General features: G+C 41.6%; 1 protein-coding gene across 1 annotated transcript in view; it reads right to left on the bottom strand.

Annotated features, from left to right (window-relative positions):
• The window catches only part of LOC140210111 (sortilin-like), a 65,397-nt gene that overhangs the window by 37,745 nt on the left and 6,145 nt on the right, over window positions 1–21,507 (bottom strand). Inside the window, exons 2-5 of the mRNA XM_072278953.1 lie at window positions 15,540–15,599; window positions 7,510–7,583; window positions 5,717–5,819; window positions 839–1,003 (exon numbers count right to left, since the gene is read on the bottom strand). Of these exons, the coding sequence (XP_072135054.1) occupies window positions 839–1,003; window positions 5,717–5,819; window positions 7,510–7,583; window positions 15,540–15,599 (402 nt within the window). The remainder of the gene's footprint in view (window positions 1–838; window positions 1,004–5,716; window positions 5,820–7,509; window positions 7,584–15,539; window positions 15,600–21,507) is intronic.

The following is a 21,507-nucleotide window of genomic DNA, read 5'->3' on the forward strand; positions in this document are numbered from 1 at the left end:
ATGATGAGAGGTATTGTGTGGATAGTCAGAGGCTTTTTCCCCCAGAGCTGAAATGGCTAGCACGAGAGGACACAGTTTTAAGGTGCTTGGAAGTAGGTACAGAAGAGATATCAGTTTTTTTTATGCAAAGAGTGGTGAGTGCGTGGAATGGGCTGCCGGCAACACTGGTGGAGGCGGATACGATAGGGTCTTTTAAGAGACTCCTGGACAGGTATATGGAGCTCAGAAAAGTAGAGGACTATGGGTAACCCTAGGTAATTTCTCAGGTAAGGACATGTTCGGCACAACTTTGTGGGTTGAAGGGCCTGTATTGTGCTGTAGGTTTTCTATGTCTCTATGTAAACAGAGATCTGATGTCTCATCCTTCAGAAAGAGAATTATACAAATGCTAAGCAGAGAGAAGCCCCATTATCTATTAGGTGAATGAATTTCAAAAAGTGAAAAGATGTACTGTGATGAGACTGACAGAAAGGACAATGGTGCAAGGGAAAATGTGGTGGAATAAAATAGCTTGGGCCAGAGGGAAGTGTAGTGTGGCACAGTGGTGTAGTGGATAGTGTAACAGTTTGCAGCTGTTCCAGCACATCTTTAGACTGTTAGTCATTGACATAAAACAAAACACGTACTGTGTTTCAGCAAGCTAATCTTGATTTTTTTAATAATACAAGATGACATTGATTCCAGAAAGCCATGAATGTGTCAAATCAAAAGATGCTGATTATAATGACAAAACCAATTGCAGAAGGCTAAAAATGGCACAAACAAAACATATTGTATTTATTGTATTGTATTATATTGTAGTAAAAATTAACTAGTATTTTCTCTCTGATATACTTACATCGACGCTTAATGCCAACAGATGTTCCGAATTCTCTGAATGATAAAGGATTTGCAATAGTGGATGGAAAGGAAGGTTTGTAGCGACAAAATTCTTTCCAAAATCATTTGATCTAAATATTCTCCCACCACTACTCCTTCCAGAAACATCAGCAGTAAGGATCACCTAAAATAAAAGGAAAAAGCACAATCAATATTTTAAAATCCACAGCTAAAATTCCATTTAAAATACAGAGTAATTTCTCAAGTTGTTTATCAATGCTGTCCAGAATATTACAGTGTCACAGCTAAAACTGTTACCTCACAATCCCAGCTGCCCCATTCAATCCTCACATCTGGTGCCGTCACTGTGGAATGCACACATTATCCTCATGACCAGTGCTCCCAAAAGTGTGCAGGCTGGTGGTAACTGCCCAATGTGCGTGTCCGTGAGTGGGAGAATCTTGGGGCAGTTTATGGGTTAAGAAGAAAATAAAGTTGTATCAATGTAGGCCCACGAACCCCCTGGTTAATGGTAAGGGTCTATGGGAACCCCAATGAAGGATTAGCAAAAATCAGTTTTTAACATCAGTGCAGAGTCAATGGGTGAGAAGGTCTGTTTTTGTATAGTACTACTGAACTCTGATAACAAAACAGCACCCAACAGACCCTTTGGCCCATCACACTTTTCGTCCCTCTTCCCTCCGGGAGAAGGCTCAGGAGCTTGAAGACTCGTACGGCCAGATTTGGGGACAGCTTCTTTCCAACTGTGATAAGACTGCTGAACGAATCCTGACCCAGATCTGGGCCGTACCCTCCAAATATCTGGACCTGCCTCTCCGTTTTTTTGCACTACCTTACTTTCCATTTTTCTATTTTCTATTTATAATTTAAATTTTTAATATTTACTAATTTTTACTATTTTTAATATTTAATATTTGTAATCCAGGGAGTGTGAAGCGCAGAATCAAATATCACCGTGATGATTGTACGTTCTAGTATCACTTGTTTGGCGACAATAAAGTATAAAGTATAAACGAGAATATCTGCAGATGCTGGAAATCATTGTGGGCTGAAGAGCCTATACTGTACTGAGCAACACACACAAAATGCTGAAGGAACTCAGCAGGTCAGGCAGCATCTATGGAAAAAAGTACAGTCAACGTTTTGGGCCAAAACCCTTCGGCAGGACTGGAGAAAAATAGCTGAGGAGTAGATTTAAAAGGTGGGGGGAGGGGACAGAGAACTATCATGTTGTGTGGAAGTAATTAAATGCCTAAACTAATCCCTTTTGGCTACACAATGTCCATAGCCCTCCATTCGCTACACATTATGTGCTATCTAAGAACATTTTAAATGCTTCTATCATATTTGCCTCCACTTAAAACCTTGCTAGACCATTCCAGGCACCCCACAGTGTAAACCAAAACTGACCCTCACATCTCCTTTGAACTTAACCCCTCCCCAGCTTGAAATGTATGTCCTCAAGTACTAGACATTTCAACCCCCAGGAAAAAAGATACTCCTTCCAAAGCATCCACATCTTTTCTATAATGGGGTGATACTACAAATGTGGCCCAACAAAAGTTTTTATATAACTGCCAACAACTTCCCAACTTCATGAACTCAATTCCTCAACCAATAAAAGCAAGCATGCCATATGCCTTATTTACTGTAGGTTCACGAGGTTAATTCCTGGGATGGCGGGACTGTCATATGTTGAAAGATTGGAGCGACTGGGGTTGTATACACTGGAATTTAGAAGAATGAGAGGGAATCTGATTGAAACATATAAGATTATTAAGGGATTGGACACGCTAGAGGCAGGAAACATGTTCCCGATATTGGGGGAGTCCAGAACCAGAGGCCACAGTTTAAGAATAAGGGGTAGACAATTTAGAACAGAGTTGAGGAAAAACTTTTTCACACAGAGGGTTGTGGTTCTATGGAATGCTCTGCCTCAGAAGGCAGTGCAGGCCAATTCCCTGGATTCTTTCAAAAAAGAGTTAGATATAGCTCTTAAAGATAGCGGAGTGAAGGGATATGGGGAGAAGGCAGGAAAAGGGTACTGATTGTGGATGATCAGCCATGATCACAGTGAATGGTGGTGCCGGCTCGAAGGGCTGAATGGCCTACTGCACCTATTGTCTATTTACCGTCACTAAGCTGTGCAGTCGCTTACAGTAAGCTATGACTTGAACCCCAAGATTCCTCTGAACATATTCACTGTTATTATTGCATCATCTGCAAATTTACCTTAATATTTTCATTCAGGTTATTTATAATTTATCACACAATCCGTAGTGGTCTTATTGCAGTTCCTGTGGAACAGTACTAACCATGTACCTCTAGACATACATTATTACTTCACATGCTGATGAAATGGAATGAATAGCCACAAATTTACAAAAGCAAGATTTGGACATCTTCATGAAGACGCTTCAAATCCATTTAACTCCGATAGGCAGATGTAAACCCAAACGAAACCCTAATTCATTCACCATGACAACACTGCGATGTCGGGGGCAGGGGAAGCAATTATCAGAAGCTTGAGAAATTGATGTTCATGTCATCAGGCTTGAAGCTACATTTCACCTGTGAGTCTGTTGGGGTCGTCTTGCCCCCCCCCCCTTCACCATTCCCCCACTCCCGTTTCTCTCTCTCTCACACCTCATCTCTTTTCCTACCCATCACCTCCTCCACTTTCCCTTCCTTTCATGGTCTTCTACCCTCTCCTATCAAATTTCCGTTCTCCAGCCCTTTATCTCTTTCACCTATCAACTTCCCAGTTCTTTACTTCATCCCCTCCCGGTTTCACCTATCATTTACCTCCCCCACCCCACCTCCTTGCTCTGACTTCTCATCTTCTTTTCCCCAGTCCTGATGAAAAGGTCTCAGTCCAAAACGTCGACTATGTACTCTTTTCCACAGATGTTGCCTGGCTGGCTGAGTTCCTCCAGCCTTTTGTGTGTGTTGCGGGGCTAAGCAGGTGCTACAGCAAGTCCAAGGGTGACCTGCAGGAGGGAGCGAGCACTTTACACCTCCTTTGGTAGAGACGCATCCCCACCCAAAGTGTATCTACACCCTCCCCCCAACCCAATTTAGGGTATCCCAGTTGCTACTGAGAACATGACTTCCTTTCTACGGTAGAAAGGAAAGGCAGAATTGGATGCCTGCTTTCAGCAACATCAAAAGAGAGAGCAAATTTCCATTTGCCAGTCACTTCAGTGATCATGTTGACTTCTTTCTGTCCTTAGCCTCTGATATATTGGCAACAGGTGCAAAGCACACTCATGAAACAGAAGCTCATCTTCCATCCAAGCACAGTTCAAATCCTTGGAAATCAAAACTTATCTGAACAACTTCAGATAAAACCTGAGCTGATTAGTTTTAATGCAGGCTCTCCAGCTGTAACTTTCCTAGTTTACCCGACCTACTATCCAATCTGCTGACTGTCCCAACGTTTTATTTGCTACTTCTAGCTACCTGAACCCTGCCACGGACAGTCCCAAGCCTGGCTGTGAAAGGACGAGGGTCGGGAATGGAGCTAGCAACCCCAATCCATAAAACACAGAGCTACAGAAATGCCAACAGAGGCTCCAAAGACCTTGAGGATTCTGGCAAGCCGCTATCAACAGCTGATGCCCCAGTAGGGGTGATGGGCTTATAGAAAAACAGAAAAAACTTGTGTATTTTGGAACAGCTTCTTCCCCACCACCACCAGATTATATATACATAAGACATAGGAGCATAATTAGGCCATTCGGTTCACCGAGTCTGTTCCACCATTCCATCATTGCTGATTTATTATTTCCCTCAACCCCATTCTCCTTGTAACCTTTTACACCTTAACTAATCAAAAAACTATCAACCTCTGCTTTAAATACACTCAATGATTTGGCCTCCGCAGCAGTTCATTCAATGAACTTGACAGATTCGTCACCCCCTGGCCGAAGAAATTCCTCCGTTTCCGTTCTAAATAAACGTTTCTCTATTCTGAGGCTGTACCCTCTATTCCTAGACTCTCCTACTATAGCAAACATTTTCTCCATGTCCACTCTATCTAGGCCTTTAAATATTTGATAGGTTTCAATGAGATCTAATAATATATCATTGTAATTAGTTTTCTATGTAAAGCACTATACTGCTGCTGCAAATCAACAAATTTCACGATATTTGTCAGTGCTATTAAACCTGATTCATATTCTTGTTGATATTTATCTTGTAGTCCACAAATAGCATTAGTAAAAAAAATTGTCTTATTTCATAGTTGAGTTATTAAAAATCTTTTCCTACTTTTAAGTCTTCCTGTATCGATTAAGCTACCCATATATGCCTGATCAAGTTTTTCACTAATATTTTCCATACCCTGAGTTTATTGTCGTAGAACTATACACATGCATATAAATGAGACAAAGTTTCTCTGAACCAGGGAGTAAAGCACTGCAGCATACATAACACATATTAACTTATGAAAATAAGGATGAAATCTACAGATGGTTCACAAATAAATAAACAAACTAAAGTGCATAAATTAAATATTGTAAGGTACATAACAGATTAACCAGTGACACTTTGAATGTGATGCCACAGGGAGTTCAGAAGCTTAATAATTTGAAGGAAGAAACTGTTCCCCCTTCTGACTGTTCTTGTTTTTATGCAAAGCAGCCCAAAATGATCGTTTTCACTGATATGAGCATGGCATACCATACCAGTGCTGACTACACAGAATGGACGACACCTGCAGTTTTACATGATGCAGCAAAATAATCCAGGGCTGTCAATCCTAACCTTGACTACAGCAGGAGGTCCAAAATCAATAAAATGTAAGGACATTTTAAAAACAATAAAAAGTAGCATTATATCATTTGAACAGATCTAGCAATCAAATATGATTTACCTTTCCAGAGTTGTCAGGACCAATAGCAATTCCAAATTCAGTACGAATGAATGTATTATTGATGAGCTTTGTAATATCAGAGTAAGTCTTCCCATAATTATCACTGAAACGAAAGTAAAATACGATAAAGCCCAGGATAATTAAACAATATTTGAAAGTGCCGAGTATCATGAGCAGTTTTGGGCCTCTTATCTAAGAAAGGATGTGCTGGTATTGGAGAGTCCAGATGAGGTTCACAAGAATTACCGTGGGAATGAAAAGGTTAACGTATGAAGAGCTCTGGGCCTGTACTTGGAGTTTAGGATCTCATTGAAACCTATTGAATATTGAAATGCCTACTGGACATGGAGGTGATGTTTCCTATAGTGAGGGAGTCTAGGACCAGCCGGCATCGCTTCAGATTGTAAGAAAGTCCCTCAGAACAGAGAACAGGAGGAATTTCTTTTGCCAGGAGGTGATGAATCTGTGGAATTCATTGCCACAGAAAGCTGTGGAGGCCAACTTATTGGATACGTTTAAAGTGGATGTTAATAGATTCTTGATTAGTTGGGGCATCAAGGGTTACTGGGAGAAGGCAGGAGAATGGGGTTAAGAGGCAAAATAAATCAGTGAAGATGAACTGGTGAAGTGGACTAGATGGGCTAAATGGCCTAATTCTATTCCAATGACTTAATTCACTCACTTGAGATATATACAGTGAATCTGAGGTCAAATTAACATGTTGGCCTTTATTAGGCTGTTTGCTATTTGTATTAATTGCTTGGATAAAAATATGTACTATACAAGTCTGCAACTGATGCAAAGCTAGGTGAAAAATGAGGTATGAGAATTTGTAAGGAGGCAAAGAGGCACAGACTGAATGAGTGCAGGAAGGCACCAAATGTGTTCTGTGGGACCACATTCAAGAGAACAAAAATTCTTTAAATATCGAGAAATTTGCAAATGTTGGTGTACAAAGGGCTCAGTGTATTAGTTGATGAGGTAAATATACAGGTAGAGCGTGAAGACAAGAATTGGCAATAGGCAGAATCCGATACAAAATATTGGAAGACATCAGAGGCTCAAGCAGAATCAGTGGACACAAATGCTGTAAGTTGATGTTTCAGGTCAAGACCCTGCATCAGGATGGAGGGAAGAGGAAAGATTACCAGTATATTTGTAAATTGGTTTATTACAGAGACATATATCTCTAAAAAGGAGGTATGAAGCACTCCTTCCCTCCATGAGCCTGCAGGTTACCCTGGGGCAAGGTGTAGCACCTGCTTAGAGCCCCCCCCCCACCCCAGATCAGGATCATGTGAAGCCTTGGAAGCAGGTGGTAGATGGTCATATCAACAGCGGGTTCATATCAAGTCCTGGTTATGCGACCATTGACGCCAGACAATCTCTGAAGAATATTGATAATGGCTGGGGTCACCCATCTTGTAAAGACACTGCCCAGAAGAAGGCAATGGCAAGCCACTTCTGTAGAAAAATTTCCCAAGAACAATCCTGGTCATGGAAAGACCATGATTGTCGACATCATACCTCTCTGCACAAACGAAGGAAATTGTCTGAAGAGATATGCAGGATGCTCTGTTGTAAGTGAGACAGCTGTCACTGCTATTCCTTACTTTAAAAGGAATTTATTTTTCAGACATCCCTAACTTCAGCATGGTCTATTAATCACCCAAAATTGTTTTCTGCAATGGGATTTATTATTCTCCAAACCTACAAGTTGAAACTCATTAATGTAACATCCTCAGTTGTCTCAAATTTCCATTTCAAAAGACACTGAAAGCTTTATACACTACCTTCTGTACAACTGTGATTGTCCAAAGTGTTTGCCCAACAACGGCAACTGGAAAGTTGTTAATGCCAAGAGAACCTGTGATCGAAAAAAATACATGTAATCACATGACCAAACTTTCCACCGTATCAACACAAAATGCTTAGAACCAAAACAGTTTGAACTCCAAAAACAAAATATTTACATTCATAGATATGGGGGAAAAAAAGCTATCCAACTCAACTCCCATTTTCTAGTTTTTGATTTATGGCCAATAGGTCAGTAATCACAGCAGCATGGTAGAGTAGTGGTCAGCACAAAGCTTTATAGTGCCAGTGACCCAGATTCAATTCCTGCTGCTGCCTGTAAGAAGTTTGTATGTTCTCCTTGTGACCGCGTGAGTTTCTCCAGGAACTCTGCTTTCCTCCCACAGTCCAAAGACAAACTGGTTGGCAGGTTAACTGGTCAATGTAAATTGTCCTGTGATTAGGCTAGGATTTAATTAGATTAGATTAGATTATGAGGACACGCAGTCCTCTTTTATTGTTATTTAGTAATACATGCATTAAGAAATGATACAATGTTCCTCCAGAATGATATCACAGAAACACAAAACAAATCAAGACTGAAAAACTGACAAAAACCATATAATTATAACATATAGTTACAACAGTGCAAAGCAATACTGTAATTTGATAAAGAACAGACCATGGGCACGGTAAGAAAAAATCTCAAAGTCTCTCGAAAGTCCCATCATCTCATGCAGACGGTAGAAGGAAGAAAAAAAAACTCTCCCTGCCATGAGCTTCCAGCGCCGCAAACTTGCCGATGCAGCACCCTGGAAGGACCCAACCATAGCCGACTCGAGTCCGTCCAAAAACTTCGAGCCTCCAACCAGCCCTCCGACACCGAGTACCGTGAACCATCTCTGCCGAGCGCTTCAACCCCGGCCCTGGCAACAGGCAATAGGCAAAGCTGAGGATTTGGGGCCTTCCCCTCCAGGGATTCACACAGTAGCAGCGGCAGCGAAGCGGGCATTTCAGAAGTTTCTCCAGATGTTCCTCCATGCTTCTCACGTCTGTCTCCATCAAATCAAGATTCTGCACGGCCCCTACTTAACAAATATGATATCATTTCGGAGCGGCTGTGCGTGCTGCATCGCGCCGCCATCTTCCCCTCCCCTCCCTTAAATTGGGAGATTGCTGGGTAGCACAGCTCAAAGGGCCAGAGGGCCTAAACCACACCGTATATCAATAAATAATAAATAAATATACCAGATGAGCGTTCAAGAAAAAGTTAAACAGACCCAATCAAGCTTCCGTTCCGTAGAGCCAGGCAACACATAGCAAGCTGATAGTTGTGGTTTATGAAATTTGCAAGCTGATAGTTGTGGTTTATGAAATTTGCAAGCTGATAGTTGTGGTTTATGAAATTTGTTCCACAAAATAATGACAAACAGGATAACACGGTGAGTATTTCTTACTACTATGTGGGGAAGACACCCATGCTTTACTTTAAAAGACTTTACATATTTGGTATGTGACCCTGAATTACCCCTATGAACTGTGCTCCATTACCCCTATGAACTGTGCTTTTGAAAAAAGAGAGAGAGAGAGAGAGAGAGAGAGAGAGAGAGAGATTTTAACACTGACATCTTGTTTTTAAGAGAGAGCGAAAGAGAGAGAGAGGCGAAGACTGCTCACAGTATGTTTACATTTCTACAAAGACTGCTTGGAAATTCTTACAGACAGAGAAGGGAGGAGCAGTTTGAGTGGCAGTTGGTATTCAGCGCAGGGAGATAAATAGAAGGTCAGATGATAGACCTCAGACACATGGTTTTGGACACTGAATGAGCTTTATTGTGTCCACAGAAAAAGTGGGTTTTGGAGGATCGATCAGTGGCTCTCGCAGTACGAACAGGGTGTGACCAGTGGGGAGTTATTTGTGTGCCAACCCTTGCCTGGGTTGATAGCTCCACCACAGAAGAACGGTCCCCTTTGTTGTGGTCACAGTCGGTGACTTCTAAAGGACTTTGCAGGACAACGGGAAGATCGACGGCATCAGCTCACCTGAAGACTCAAATCTCTCCCTCTTTCTCCATCACTACTCAACTCAATACCACGAACTGAACTGAACTTTACTCATCATCGTAAGACTGTATCTATTTACCCCTAGACTTGAAGAAGCTTGGTCTTCATATATTACCACACTTACTGATATACTTACTTATATATAATCATTGCTAATCTGTTTGATTTATCGGCATTTAAATTACTGTATTGCGTAGTTACTAATAAATTCCATTAGTTAATAGCAATAACAGACTCTAAAATGTTTTCCATTTCTGCTGGTTCTTTAACCTGTCACGGAGTACGTGACAAAATTGGGGGCTCATCCGGGATATGAACAAGTTGTGTGGGAGGCTTGTTTGAATTGATTGGGGAAAATCCCTTTTGATTTGCTTGTCTGGAATGTCAGCAGAAAAGGAGTTTGAGATTAGTAATTTTATGGCAGAACCAACCCCTGAAGCATTGGATGATGCTAAAAGGGATGTGCTGTTGGCAATTGCTCAAAAGTTAAGACTAAAGGTGACCACTAAAATGAGGAAAGCTCAGATGCAGACGGCAATAGCCCAGCATTATATAACTAAGGGGAAGTTTGCTGACGAGGTGTTAAGAGTTATTCGTTGAAGGTAAGGTACTTACTGAGGCTGAGGTTCAGTTGCAATTGAAATTGAAATTAAAACAGCTCGAGGCTGATGAAGCAGAAAAGCAGAGGGTTCGTGAGGCTAGAAAGGCAGACAGAGAGAAGAGGCAGACAAATGGAGAGAAGAGATAGAACGAGAGAGACAGTTTGAGAGGGAGGTGTGGCAGCTGAGAGGTTTAGTGTCGTACCCTGATGATTTTTACAGCTCGGAAGAGCTTGTTTTGTTTGACGAATTTAAAAGTTGTGATGCAAGGGCATACCTAGATGAAGAGGATGCTGCCACCCTGTGGGGGTTCGCTAAGAAAGCAGACAAAATTGTTTTAACCCACAAGGTTGAGTTTACTCCAGATGAGAGTTACCCAGAGAGTAGCTGGGAGGTTCGGGGTGACCTTGAATTTGAAACTGGGACATGTGATGAAAGCCCAGAAGAGGCAGCTGTCCCGATTGCCTGTGTTCAGGTTGTTGAAGTACCTGTGGATTCACAGGATACTGAACCTTGTGTTGAAACTCAGTTAAGGTCTGAGGTGTCTGGCTTGGTTGGAAAGGAATGCAGTTCTTTCGTGTCAGATGGTTTTGGGTCAGTGAATAAGGGGTTAACCTTGGTACCAGTGGAAATTGAGAATTCTCAGTCACTTGTATTAGACAGTGTTTTAAAAGTTAGTAATGAGATAAAAATTGGTGAGGTAAGTGTTACTGAAAATAATGGGAGAAGTGTTGTTCCTGGACTTTTGAATAAAGTACTGGGGAAGGTTGAATTGGTTGCATGACCTTTGACCCAGACAAAGGCCTGCTGAGGAAGTATGTCCCCCTCCGTTGAATTTTGTTTCAACATTTTGGAGGTAAACACCTTCAAGATTATGATTGTTCAAGTTTGGGGTGTGGAGAGACAAAACTTGAGGGGTTGTTGTGACCAGGAGGGATCACTGGTGGAAGTTGCTAGGGAGACAAATCGAAGTAAAGGTCGTAGAAATTTGACAAATGGATTGTTTGGCCTCTTCCACAATGTACACATGGTTCTTATAAGTCTGGTGATGGTGCTAAGTTTAGTAAACAATGTGGGGAGGTTGACACCTCTCCAAGGAAAGGGTGATTTAACAATTTGACTAATGAGCAAAGCTGTTGCTAATGAACCACACAGAAAGACTGATGTTTATCCCACATGCGTAATTACTCGAAGCATGTTTAGAAAGTCTGCTGAGGCCCATAATAGCAAAACCAGAGGTTTAAAGTCTGATGATGTGTCACAGACTTCTCTACCTTCCATGTTACAACAGGATTTGGAGAGTAAGGTGTATGAGAAAGGTTTGTCGAGGAAGGAATTCATAGAGGAACAGAATAAAGATTCTGAAATGGTGGGTTTAAAAGAGACAGCTCTCTCTGAGGATGAAATTCAGAAAGAGACAGTGGGATATTACCCTAAAGATGAGGTGTTGATGAGGAAGTGGAGACCAGCCACTGTGCCTGCAAGTGAGGTTTGGGCTATTGTGCTAGTGATTCCGAAAGTTTACAGGGCTGAAATGTTAAATGTGGCTTACAATATGTCTTCAGGTGGATATTTTGGAGTGGGAAAGACAGGGAACAGATTTATGAAGGAATTCTACTGGCCTAATTTAAAAGGGGATGTTGTGAATCTTTGCAGGACTTGCAATACCTGTCAAGTTGAGGGGAAACTTAATCAGGTTATTCAAGTAATACCACTTAAACCGATACCTGCTTTTGGTGAACCTTTCTCTAGGGTCATAGTGGATTGTGTCAGCCCATTGCTAAAGACTGCAGCTGGTCATCAGTACTTGTTAACAATTATGTGTGCTGCGTCTAGGTTCCTTGAAGCCATGCCTCTCGGAAACATCAAGGCCAAGAATGTGGTAAAAGCATTAAGTTTTTCACACTGATAGGTCTGCCCAAAGAAATTCAACTTGACCAAGGTAGTAACTTTACTTCGAGAACATTCCAGGGGATAGTTGGAGAACTGGGAGCTAAGCACATTGTGTCATCTGCATATCACACAGAGTCCAAGGAAATCTTGGAATGGTTCAACTCCACTCTTAAGACCATGATTAAAACATATTGTGTGAAAAATGGGAAAAACTGGGAAGAGGGGGTTCCCCTACTCTTATTTGCTGTTGGAGATACGATTCAAAAATCACTGGAGGGTAGTCTGTTTGAACCTGTGTTCGGTCACAGGCCAAAAGGACCTTTGACCCTACTCAGAGAACTGTGGTCTGATGTGGAAATATGGGTCAATATGCGGAAAAGATTTAATAAGGTTTGTGACCTTGCAAAGGAAAGCTTGCAGAATGTTCAAATTAAAATAAAACACTTGTTTGATAAGGTAGCACCTGTGGGTACTGTTATAAAAACAAATGGAGTCATGGAGGCTGAAAATGAGATGAAAAATCATTTTAACCCACTGAATCAACAAGATTTAAGAATTCCCTTGTTTTGAAAAATATTACTGAGAAAGTCCATCAGTTTTAACCTACACCGCAAAAACAAGTGAAGGAATTAATTAGCAAGCATAAAGATTTATTCCCTGACATTCTAAGTCAGTGTACAGCTGAAGGGCATGACGTCATTGTAAATTCAGCCCAGCCCATCAGACAGCATCCTTACAGAATGAAATTAGAGGAAAGTAAAATGGTTGAACAAGAAATTGGAAACAAGAAGGAACAAGGAGAGAGTGGATGACTCTTTACTTTATAAAGATTGTCTTGTTAAAAGGATATTGGTGTGTTCCTTTGACAGAAAGGGCTAAGGAGATATCAGCATTTGTGACACCGTCTGGACTGTATGAATATAATGTTTTACCCTTGGGGATGAAAAATGCTCCGGGGACATTTCAAAGAATGATCAATTCTGTGATTAGAGGTTTAGAAAACACAGGGGCTTATATTGACGATTTAGTGGTCTGGAATGACACGTGGGATATTGCAGCGGTAGAAAAACTGTTTGACAGACTTCCTAAGGCCAATCTTACTGTGAACCTTGCTAAAAGTGAGTTTGGCCATGCCACAGTTACATATCTGGGCTATGTAGTAGGCCAGGGCCAACTGGCTCCTGTACAGACCAAGGTTCAACCTACTGCTGAGGTTCCTATTCCAACCGGCAAGAAAGCTTTAAGAAGATTTTTAGGAATGGTTGGGTATTATCGTAAGTTTTGTAAGAACTTTGCTGATATCGCTCTCCCCTTACCAAAACTCCTAGGGAAGAGTGAAAGATTTGTATGGAGTGATTTTTGCCAGGAGGCATTTGAACATCTGAAAACCATTCTGTGTTATCATCCTGTGCTCAAGGCACCTGATTTTTCCAAGCCATTTTCTATAGCAACAGATGCTGGTGACGAAGCTGCTGGGGCGGTACTGGTACAGAAGGGAGTGGATGACATTGAACACCCAGTAGCCTATTTCCCAAAGAAATTTAATGTGCACCAGAAAAATTACTCCACCATCGAAAAGGAATTGCTAGCACTTATTCTGGCTTTACAACATTTTGAAGTCTATGTTTGTCCTGCTCAGAGGCCACTTGTGGTTTACACGAATCACAATCCGTTGGTTTTTCTAACTAAGATGAAGGATGAGAATAGAAGGTTATTAAATTGGAGTCTGCTATTGCAAGAATACGACCTGAAAATCAAACATGTGAAAGGTACTGACAATATTATAGCTGATTGTTTATCCAGATGTTAAGTTGGAAATTGTGCACGTTTTGCTCTGTCATCTGATGAATATATATGTATTGTTTCAAGCTCTGAAATTTCCAGTTAAACAAAAATTTTGCCTTCTTCAAAATTTTTTCTCTCAAGGAAGGGGGTGTGATGGGGTCCTGAATTACCCCTATGAACTGTGCTTTTGAAAAGAGAGAGAGAGAGAGGTATTTAACACCAACTGCTTGGAAATTCTTACAGACAGAGAAGGGAGGAGCTGTTCGAGTGGCAGTTGGTATTAAGCACAGGGAGATAAATAGGAGGTCAGATGATAGACCTCAGACACATGGTTTTGGACACTGAATGAGCTTTGTTGTGTCCACAGAAAAAATGGGTTTTGAAGGATCGATCAGTGGCTCTCGCAGTGTGAACAGGGTGTGACCGGTGGGGAGTTATTTGTGTGTCCAACTCTTGCCTGGTTTGATAGCTCCACCACAGAAGAACGGTCCCCTTTGTTGTGGTCACAGTCGGTGACTTCTAAAGGATTTCGGAGGACAATGGGAAGATTGATGGCGTTAGCTCACCTGAAGACTCAAATCTCTCCCTCTCTCTTCATCACTACTCAACTCAATACCACGAACTGAACTGAACTTGACTCATCATCATTAGACTGTACCTATTTACCCCTAGACTTGAAGAAGCTTGGTCTTCATATATTTCCACACTTACTGATATACTTACTTATATATAATCATTGCTAATCTGTTTGATTTATTGCATTTATATTACTGTATTGTGTAGTTACTAATAAATGCCATTAGTTATAGCAATACCAGACTCCAAAGTGTTTTCCATTTCTGCTGGTTCTTTAACCCGTCATGGGGTACGTGACAGGTATGTGTCACTATTTATAATTCGCAGTCAAAAGAAAATTATCTGATGGTCAAAACATGACACACATTCACGAATTCTGTTCAGCCACCTCTACAGCAGCCAGAGCAATACATTTCCCATACCAGCAGACCGTGAGGAAGATCTTTAATAATATTGTCAAGGATCAAAGATCAACTTTATTCAACATATACATTTGGATGTATTAGAAATTTGTTGTAATATGTTGGTGGAACTTGCAATGAAGACAATTATAATTATAATAATACTTATAAGTTAAAGTACAGATATGGAATAAAATGGGTATAAGTACATAAATATAATCACATATTACAATGTAAACAGAATTATAGAAAAAGTGGTTTAAAGTGTTTACAAATTTCTGTAACCCAAATGGCGAAAAGGCAGGTTGGCTAATACTATCACTTACCCTGATAGCAATCACAAATCACTGCCCTAAATTTGAGATATGGAATAAATTCATCCGTATATAATATGTGGACAAACAAATTTGTTGTAGAAAGTTCTTTCAAAACATGCTACATCAAAGATTACTTTAATATGCACATAAAATTTCTGCCATCCAATACCATAATAAAAGTGTCAACTTGAAAACTGATTAAATCTCATTTTTGTTTTCTCAAATTTGACTAGGTTTATCTTACATTCCACAAGATGTACGTACAGGCTCTAGAGAACATTTAATGTTTCATTTAAAATAGCCGCCCACCTCTTTGTTTCAGCATGGTGCTGACATTTGAGGTTACAAAATGTAGAGACAAAACTAAGAAAAACATAGCTCAGATCATACTTACACCAGTTCCATCACCAACCCATGCCAATGTCACAGATCCACTCAGGTCCACAAACCGATACTGCAAAAATAAAGTGTTTAGCATTTTTATTGCAAAGAAAAATGTCATATCCTGATTTGTACTTATGTACTATGGGGCAGAGTTCTTCCTGCCGCTACTCCATAACACCGCTAACCTGTCTCAGAGTTGCCTTGCAGCGCTGTATGGAGTTTGCATGCTCTCGAGTAACACAAACAAAATGCTGGAAGACCTCAGTAGGTCAGGCAGCATCCATGGAGAGAACTTTCTCCAAGGTTTCCATATTCTCGCTATGACCATCTGGATTGCTACAGCTCCCTTCCATGCCCCAAAGTTACAGACTCTAGTAAGTTATCTGGCTACACTAACATTATGGGTGGTGGGCTGGAGATATGTCTCTACCAAAGATGGTGTAAGGCGCTCCTTCCCTCCACTGGCCTGCAGGTCACCCTTGGGCAAGGTGTAGCACCTGCTTAGCCCCCCCTCCTCCTCCTCCCCACCCCCCCCCCCCCAAAAATCAGGGTTGAGTGAAGCCATGGGATCAGGTGGTGGACGGTCAAATGAGCAGCTAGTGCAGATCACAAGTCTTGGTTATGTGACCACTGACACCAGGCAGACAACCTCTGAAGAGTATTGATAATGGCTAGGGTTGCCTGTTTTGTAAAGACACTGCCCTGAAGAGAGCAACGACAAGCCACTTCTGTAGAAAGATTTACCAAGAGCAATCATGCTCATGGAAAGACCATGATCACCTACGTTATACATCACAGCACACTATGATTGACTGAACGCTAATATTACCACTGGTGTTGGGGTGGGGGGGGGGGTAGAACAATCAAGGGGTTGGGGAGAAGGATGTGCCTGTTCTCTCATTCTTTACAATATTGCATAGTGAAACTCAAGAGTGAATACTAAAATTGAAATTTTGAAAGGTCTAGGTAGTGAGGATCTAGATACAATGCTTCCAATGGTGGGGGAGTCTAGGATCAGAGGGCACATCTCATCTCTTTGGAAGATTCAAGATTCAGAAAACTTTATTGTCATTCTAACCGTACATCAGCTCTGCAGGGCAGAATGAGACAGCGTTTCTCAGGGGCAGTGCAATCATAACATAACAAACACAACACTAAATAAACATAACAATAAGTAGTAAAACACAACAGCCACATGTCAGTTAAAATCAAGTAATAAGTGTCCAGTGCAAGTTAAAAGCGTCCAAAGCAGAGTCAGGTAGAGCAGCTATTTAGCAGTCTGACTGCCTGTGGGAGGAAGCTGTTTAGTAGCCTTGTGGTTTTAGTTTTGATGCTCCTGTAACGTTTGCCTGATGGCAGAAGAACAAACAGTTCATGGAGAGGGTGTGAGGGGTCTTTAATGATGTACCGTGTCTTCTGGAAGCATCGACTCTGAAAGAGGTCTTGGACAGAAGGTAAGGAGACCCCAATAACCTTCTCTGCTCCCCTAACCACCCCCTGCAAGACTTTTTTGTCGACAGCACTGCAGCTGGAGTACCAGGTTGTGATGCAAAAGGTCATCAGAATAGAAGGATGTCCCTTTAGAAAAGAGATGAGGAGACATTTCTTTAGCCAGAAGGTACTGAGTCTATGAAATTCATTGCTACAGACGGGTGTGGAGGCTAAGTCATTAGAAACTGTATATTTAAAGCAGAGCTTGACAGCCCCTTGATTAGTGAGGGCTTCAAAAGATATGGGCAGAAAGCAGGAGAATGGGTTGGAGAGGGAAACTGAACTTTATACGCCTGTGTTTCAGCATTTCCACTGACCAGTTACAATTGCCACCAACACCACCCTTGATATTACTGAACATGTCTGGTTGCCTCAAATACTTCCAACTTTCTAGATTTTACCTGGAATTCCTTGCTAGCTGGTCCAACTTGAAAATTTGTCCTTAAAGGTTATGCATGGCAGAAGGACGAAGTAACCATGGTTGCAAAATATGCTTGGCCAACAAAATGTATTAACTTTCAAAGTATGTGATGTGTGGCAAATGACAAATAATTATCCAAACTAGTGCCTGTCACAGCACATTCAAAATCCCATTTAAATTTGATCTGAGGGGATGGTAACAATCTCTAGAGAAAAAAGGCTGCAAGTAGTGGATCATCCAAGCCATGATTGCTAATACAATTGGGTAGGAGGTATAGGAGCCTTGAGATCCTACACCACCAGGTTCAGGAATGGTTATTATCCTACAACCATCAGGCTCCTAATCTAGTGTGGATAAGCTCATTCACCTCAACACCGAACACTAACTATGGACTCACTTTCAAGAACTCTACGATACATGTACTCAGCATTATTTATTTATTATTATCCTTTTTTTACACAGTTTGTCTTCTTTTGCACATTGGTTGCCTGTCAGTCTTTGTGAGTAGTCATCTACAAGGACAACCTCCTTCTTGGGCACTAGCCTACAAAGGATCCTGGACATCTTCAAGGACTGGTGTCTCAGAAAGGCAGCATCCATTATTAAGGACATCCAGCACCCAGGAAATGCCCTTTTCTCACTGTTACCATCAGGTAATAATAATAAATAATAAAGGCATCCGTTAGTCTTGCGAGACCATGGATCTGCGCCTGGAAAGTCTTCACTCTCCAGGGCGCAGGCCTGGGCAAGGTTGTATGGAAGACCAGCAGTTGCCCATGCTGCAAGTCTCCCCTCTCCACGACACCAATGTTGTCCAAGGGAAGGGCATTAGGATCCATACAGCTTGGCACCAGTGTCGTCGCAGAGCAATGTGTGGTTAAGTGCCTTGCTCAAGGACACAAGACGTTCCCTCGGATGGGGCTTGAACTCACGACCCTCAGGACGCTAGTCCAATGCCTTAACCACTTGGCCACATGCCCACAAATACCATCAGGTAGGAGGTACAGAAGACTGAAGGCACACACTTAGCGATTCAGGAACAGCTTCTTCTCCTCTGCCATCTGATTCCTAAATGGACATTGAACCCTTAGACACTACCTCACTTTTTTAATATACATCTTACTTCTGTCTTTTTTTGCACGATTTTTAACCTATATTATTAATTTTTTTCCCTTCTATATTATGTATTGCATTGAACTGCTGCTGCTAAGTTAACAAATTTCACGGCACATGCCAGTGATAATAAACCCGATTCTGAGAAGCAGCATCCACCATCCTGGCCATGCTTTGTTCCTGCTGCTGCCATCAGGCAGGAGGCACAGAAGCCTTAGGTCCCACACCACCAGGTTCAGGAACGGTTATTATCCTTCAACCATCAGACTCCTGAACTGGCGTGGATAACTTCACACCCCTCAACTCTGAACTGACTCCACAAACTACAGACTCGCCTTCAAAAACTCCCCAACTCATGTTCTCAGAATTCATCATTCTTCTTTTTTATTTATTATTTGCACGATTAATCCTGTTTTGTACATTGGACGTATGTCAGTCTTTGTTATCTATAGTCTCTCATAAACCCTGTGGTATTTCTTTATTTTCCTGTAATGCCCACAAGAAACTGAATCTCAAGATTGCATATGGTGATATGATGATAAAGTTACTTTGAACTTTAACGCCAATGACATTTTAACTTTTCAATGAGTGTGCTTCGAATAATTTTCTTCAATGCACGGTGAACATCAGTATGGTTGTTGCTAGCTGACAGCTGGTGATCAGGTGCCTGGTATTTTCTGAGAGAGGGGAAAAGTTTATTCAGCAGCTGTTGACAGCCTTTGCTGGTCATGTTTGACAGCAACTGGAAGAGCTGTGAAAAATTTGATCCCACCCCAAAGATCAGGCATCATTCAGAACTATTGAGAGTTCTTGTAACAGTCAATTAGATGGAAAATTCATCTACCTTAATTGCTCACATCACATGCACTACGAAGATTAATTTGTTGTTCTATTACCAGATTTCACAATCTGCAGACTGAACACAATCTTGCATCAACTTTTCTGAAATACCAATTACTGAAAGAGTGACTCTTTCCTCTCCACTGCTCTCCCTCCTAGCACTTAACCCTACAAGTGGGACAAGCACTACACCTGCTCCTCCCCGCCTTTCAAGGTCCTGATGTAGACTGGGGGAGCGCTTCGTTAAGCACATTCGCTCTATCCGCCGCAAAAGGCAGGAATTCCTAGTGGCTACCCATTTCAATTTGACTTCCCATTCTCATTCTGACATGTTGGTCCATGGCCTCCTCTACTGCCAATATGAGGCCGAGCTCAGGTTGGGAGGAGCAATACCTTATATTCCGTCTGGATAGCCTCCAATCTTCTCTCCATTCTGGTTCCCCTGTCACCCCACCTCTTTTCCTCACCTGTCGATCACTTCCCTCTAGGTCCCCTCCTCTTTCCCTTTCTTCCATGGTCCTCTCCTATTGGATTCCTTCTTTTCAGTGGAAAAGTTAGTCTTGTAAAAAAAAAGTTTAGTCGAACACATGAAAACAGTTTCTGTTTGCCACACAAACAAAGCTATTGCCTCAGTACTGCTTGGGCAAAATATGTTTTGTGTGGGATACCAAAACATAAAGGCTATTGGGCTTCGCTCAAATTTGAAAACAGCTTTCAAGTGATTTTAAGTCTATTACCCCTAAGCTAAGAGTAAAAGAAGGGAATAGAACTTTTAGAACCATCTAAGAAGTTCTGCACGATTATAGTGCAGCAGTTCAGATTGTGCAGCAGCAAAACACCAACACTGAACCAAGTGAAGAACCAATTTCAGACTATTTGGCAGAATAGCACATCACACAGGAAGATGGAACTATTTCAGTACAGCAGTTAACCGCGTAACTGTTGAGGCCATACGCTTCTGTACACAAATGCAGATAACACCATAAAAAGCTATTTTTGTAGCAGACAGGAAAATTCACTAAGACAAAGTGAACTTAGCTATACAACTAAGTTTATGTACTGCAAACACGCTGCAAACTTAAAAAATATTGCGTACAAGGCAATTTATATTCTATTAAGGAATTTCTGGGTTTTGGGGCTATATTACCATGGCAACCAATACCAGAGAACACAGGCGAGCTACAAGTCAAGAATATTCCAGCTTATTTGTACAGATGGTGGCATATTTTTCTAAAGAGAAAGAAACTTAAACTTGAAACCTGAAATAACCAAAATGACTCTGCGGGTTTCAAACAGGTCATTGACTTGGAATGTTGAGTACTTCCATCACTGCGTTGTTTACAGCAAGTTACAAAGGACCTGGCTGGAAAATTAACTGGTCACTGTAACTTGCTAAGTGTGTAGGTGAGAAGTGGAGTCTGGAGAGAGACTGTGTGAATGTAGGCATGGGGAGGGAATTTAGGGGAACATGGAGACTTCTGTAAATGGACCTTGGATGGTTGTGTGCAGATTCAGTGAGATAAAGGGTCTGTTTCCATATTGTATCTAACTAGCACAAAACCTTACATACAAGCCCCACTTTTAGAACATAGAATATTACAGCATAGTACAGGCCATCTAGTCGACAATGTTGTGTTGACCCTTCACCTACTCCAAGATCAACCTAACCCTTCCCTCCCACATAGGCCTCCATTTCTCTTTCTGCTATGTGCCTATCTAAGTCTCTTAAATCTCCCTAATGTATCTGCCTCCACCACCACCCTTGGCAGGGTGATTCAAACATCCACCACTCTGTGTACAAACCTACCTCCTCTTTCTTCCAATCACCTTAAAATCATGCCCCCTTGTAGTAACCATTTCTGCCCTGGGGAAAAGTCTCTGGCTGTCCACTCAATCTACACCTCTTTGTTACTTATTCGGGTGCAGCGCGGAATAAGCTCTCCCGGTCCTTCGAGCTGCACCAGCCAGCAATCTCCCAATTTAACCCAAGCCTAATCATGGGCAATTTACAATGACCAATTAACCTACCAACCTTTGGACTGTGGGAGGAAACCCACAGGGTCATGGGCAGAACGTACAAACTCCTTACAGGCAGCAGCGGGAATTGAACCCG

The sequence above is a fragment of the Mobula birostris genome, chromosome 14, assembly GCF_030028105.1.
Source record: "Mobula birostris isolate sMobBir1 chromosome 14, sMobBir1.hap1, whole genome shotgun sequence".
Taxonomy (NCBI): domain Eukaryota; kingdom Metazoa; phylum Chordata; class Chondrichthyes; order Myliobatiformes; family Myliobatidae; genus Mobula; species Mobula birostris.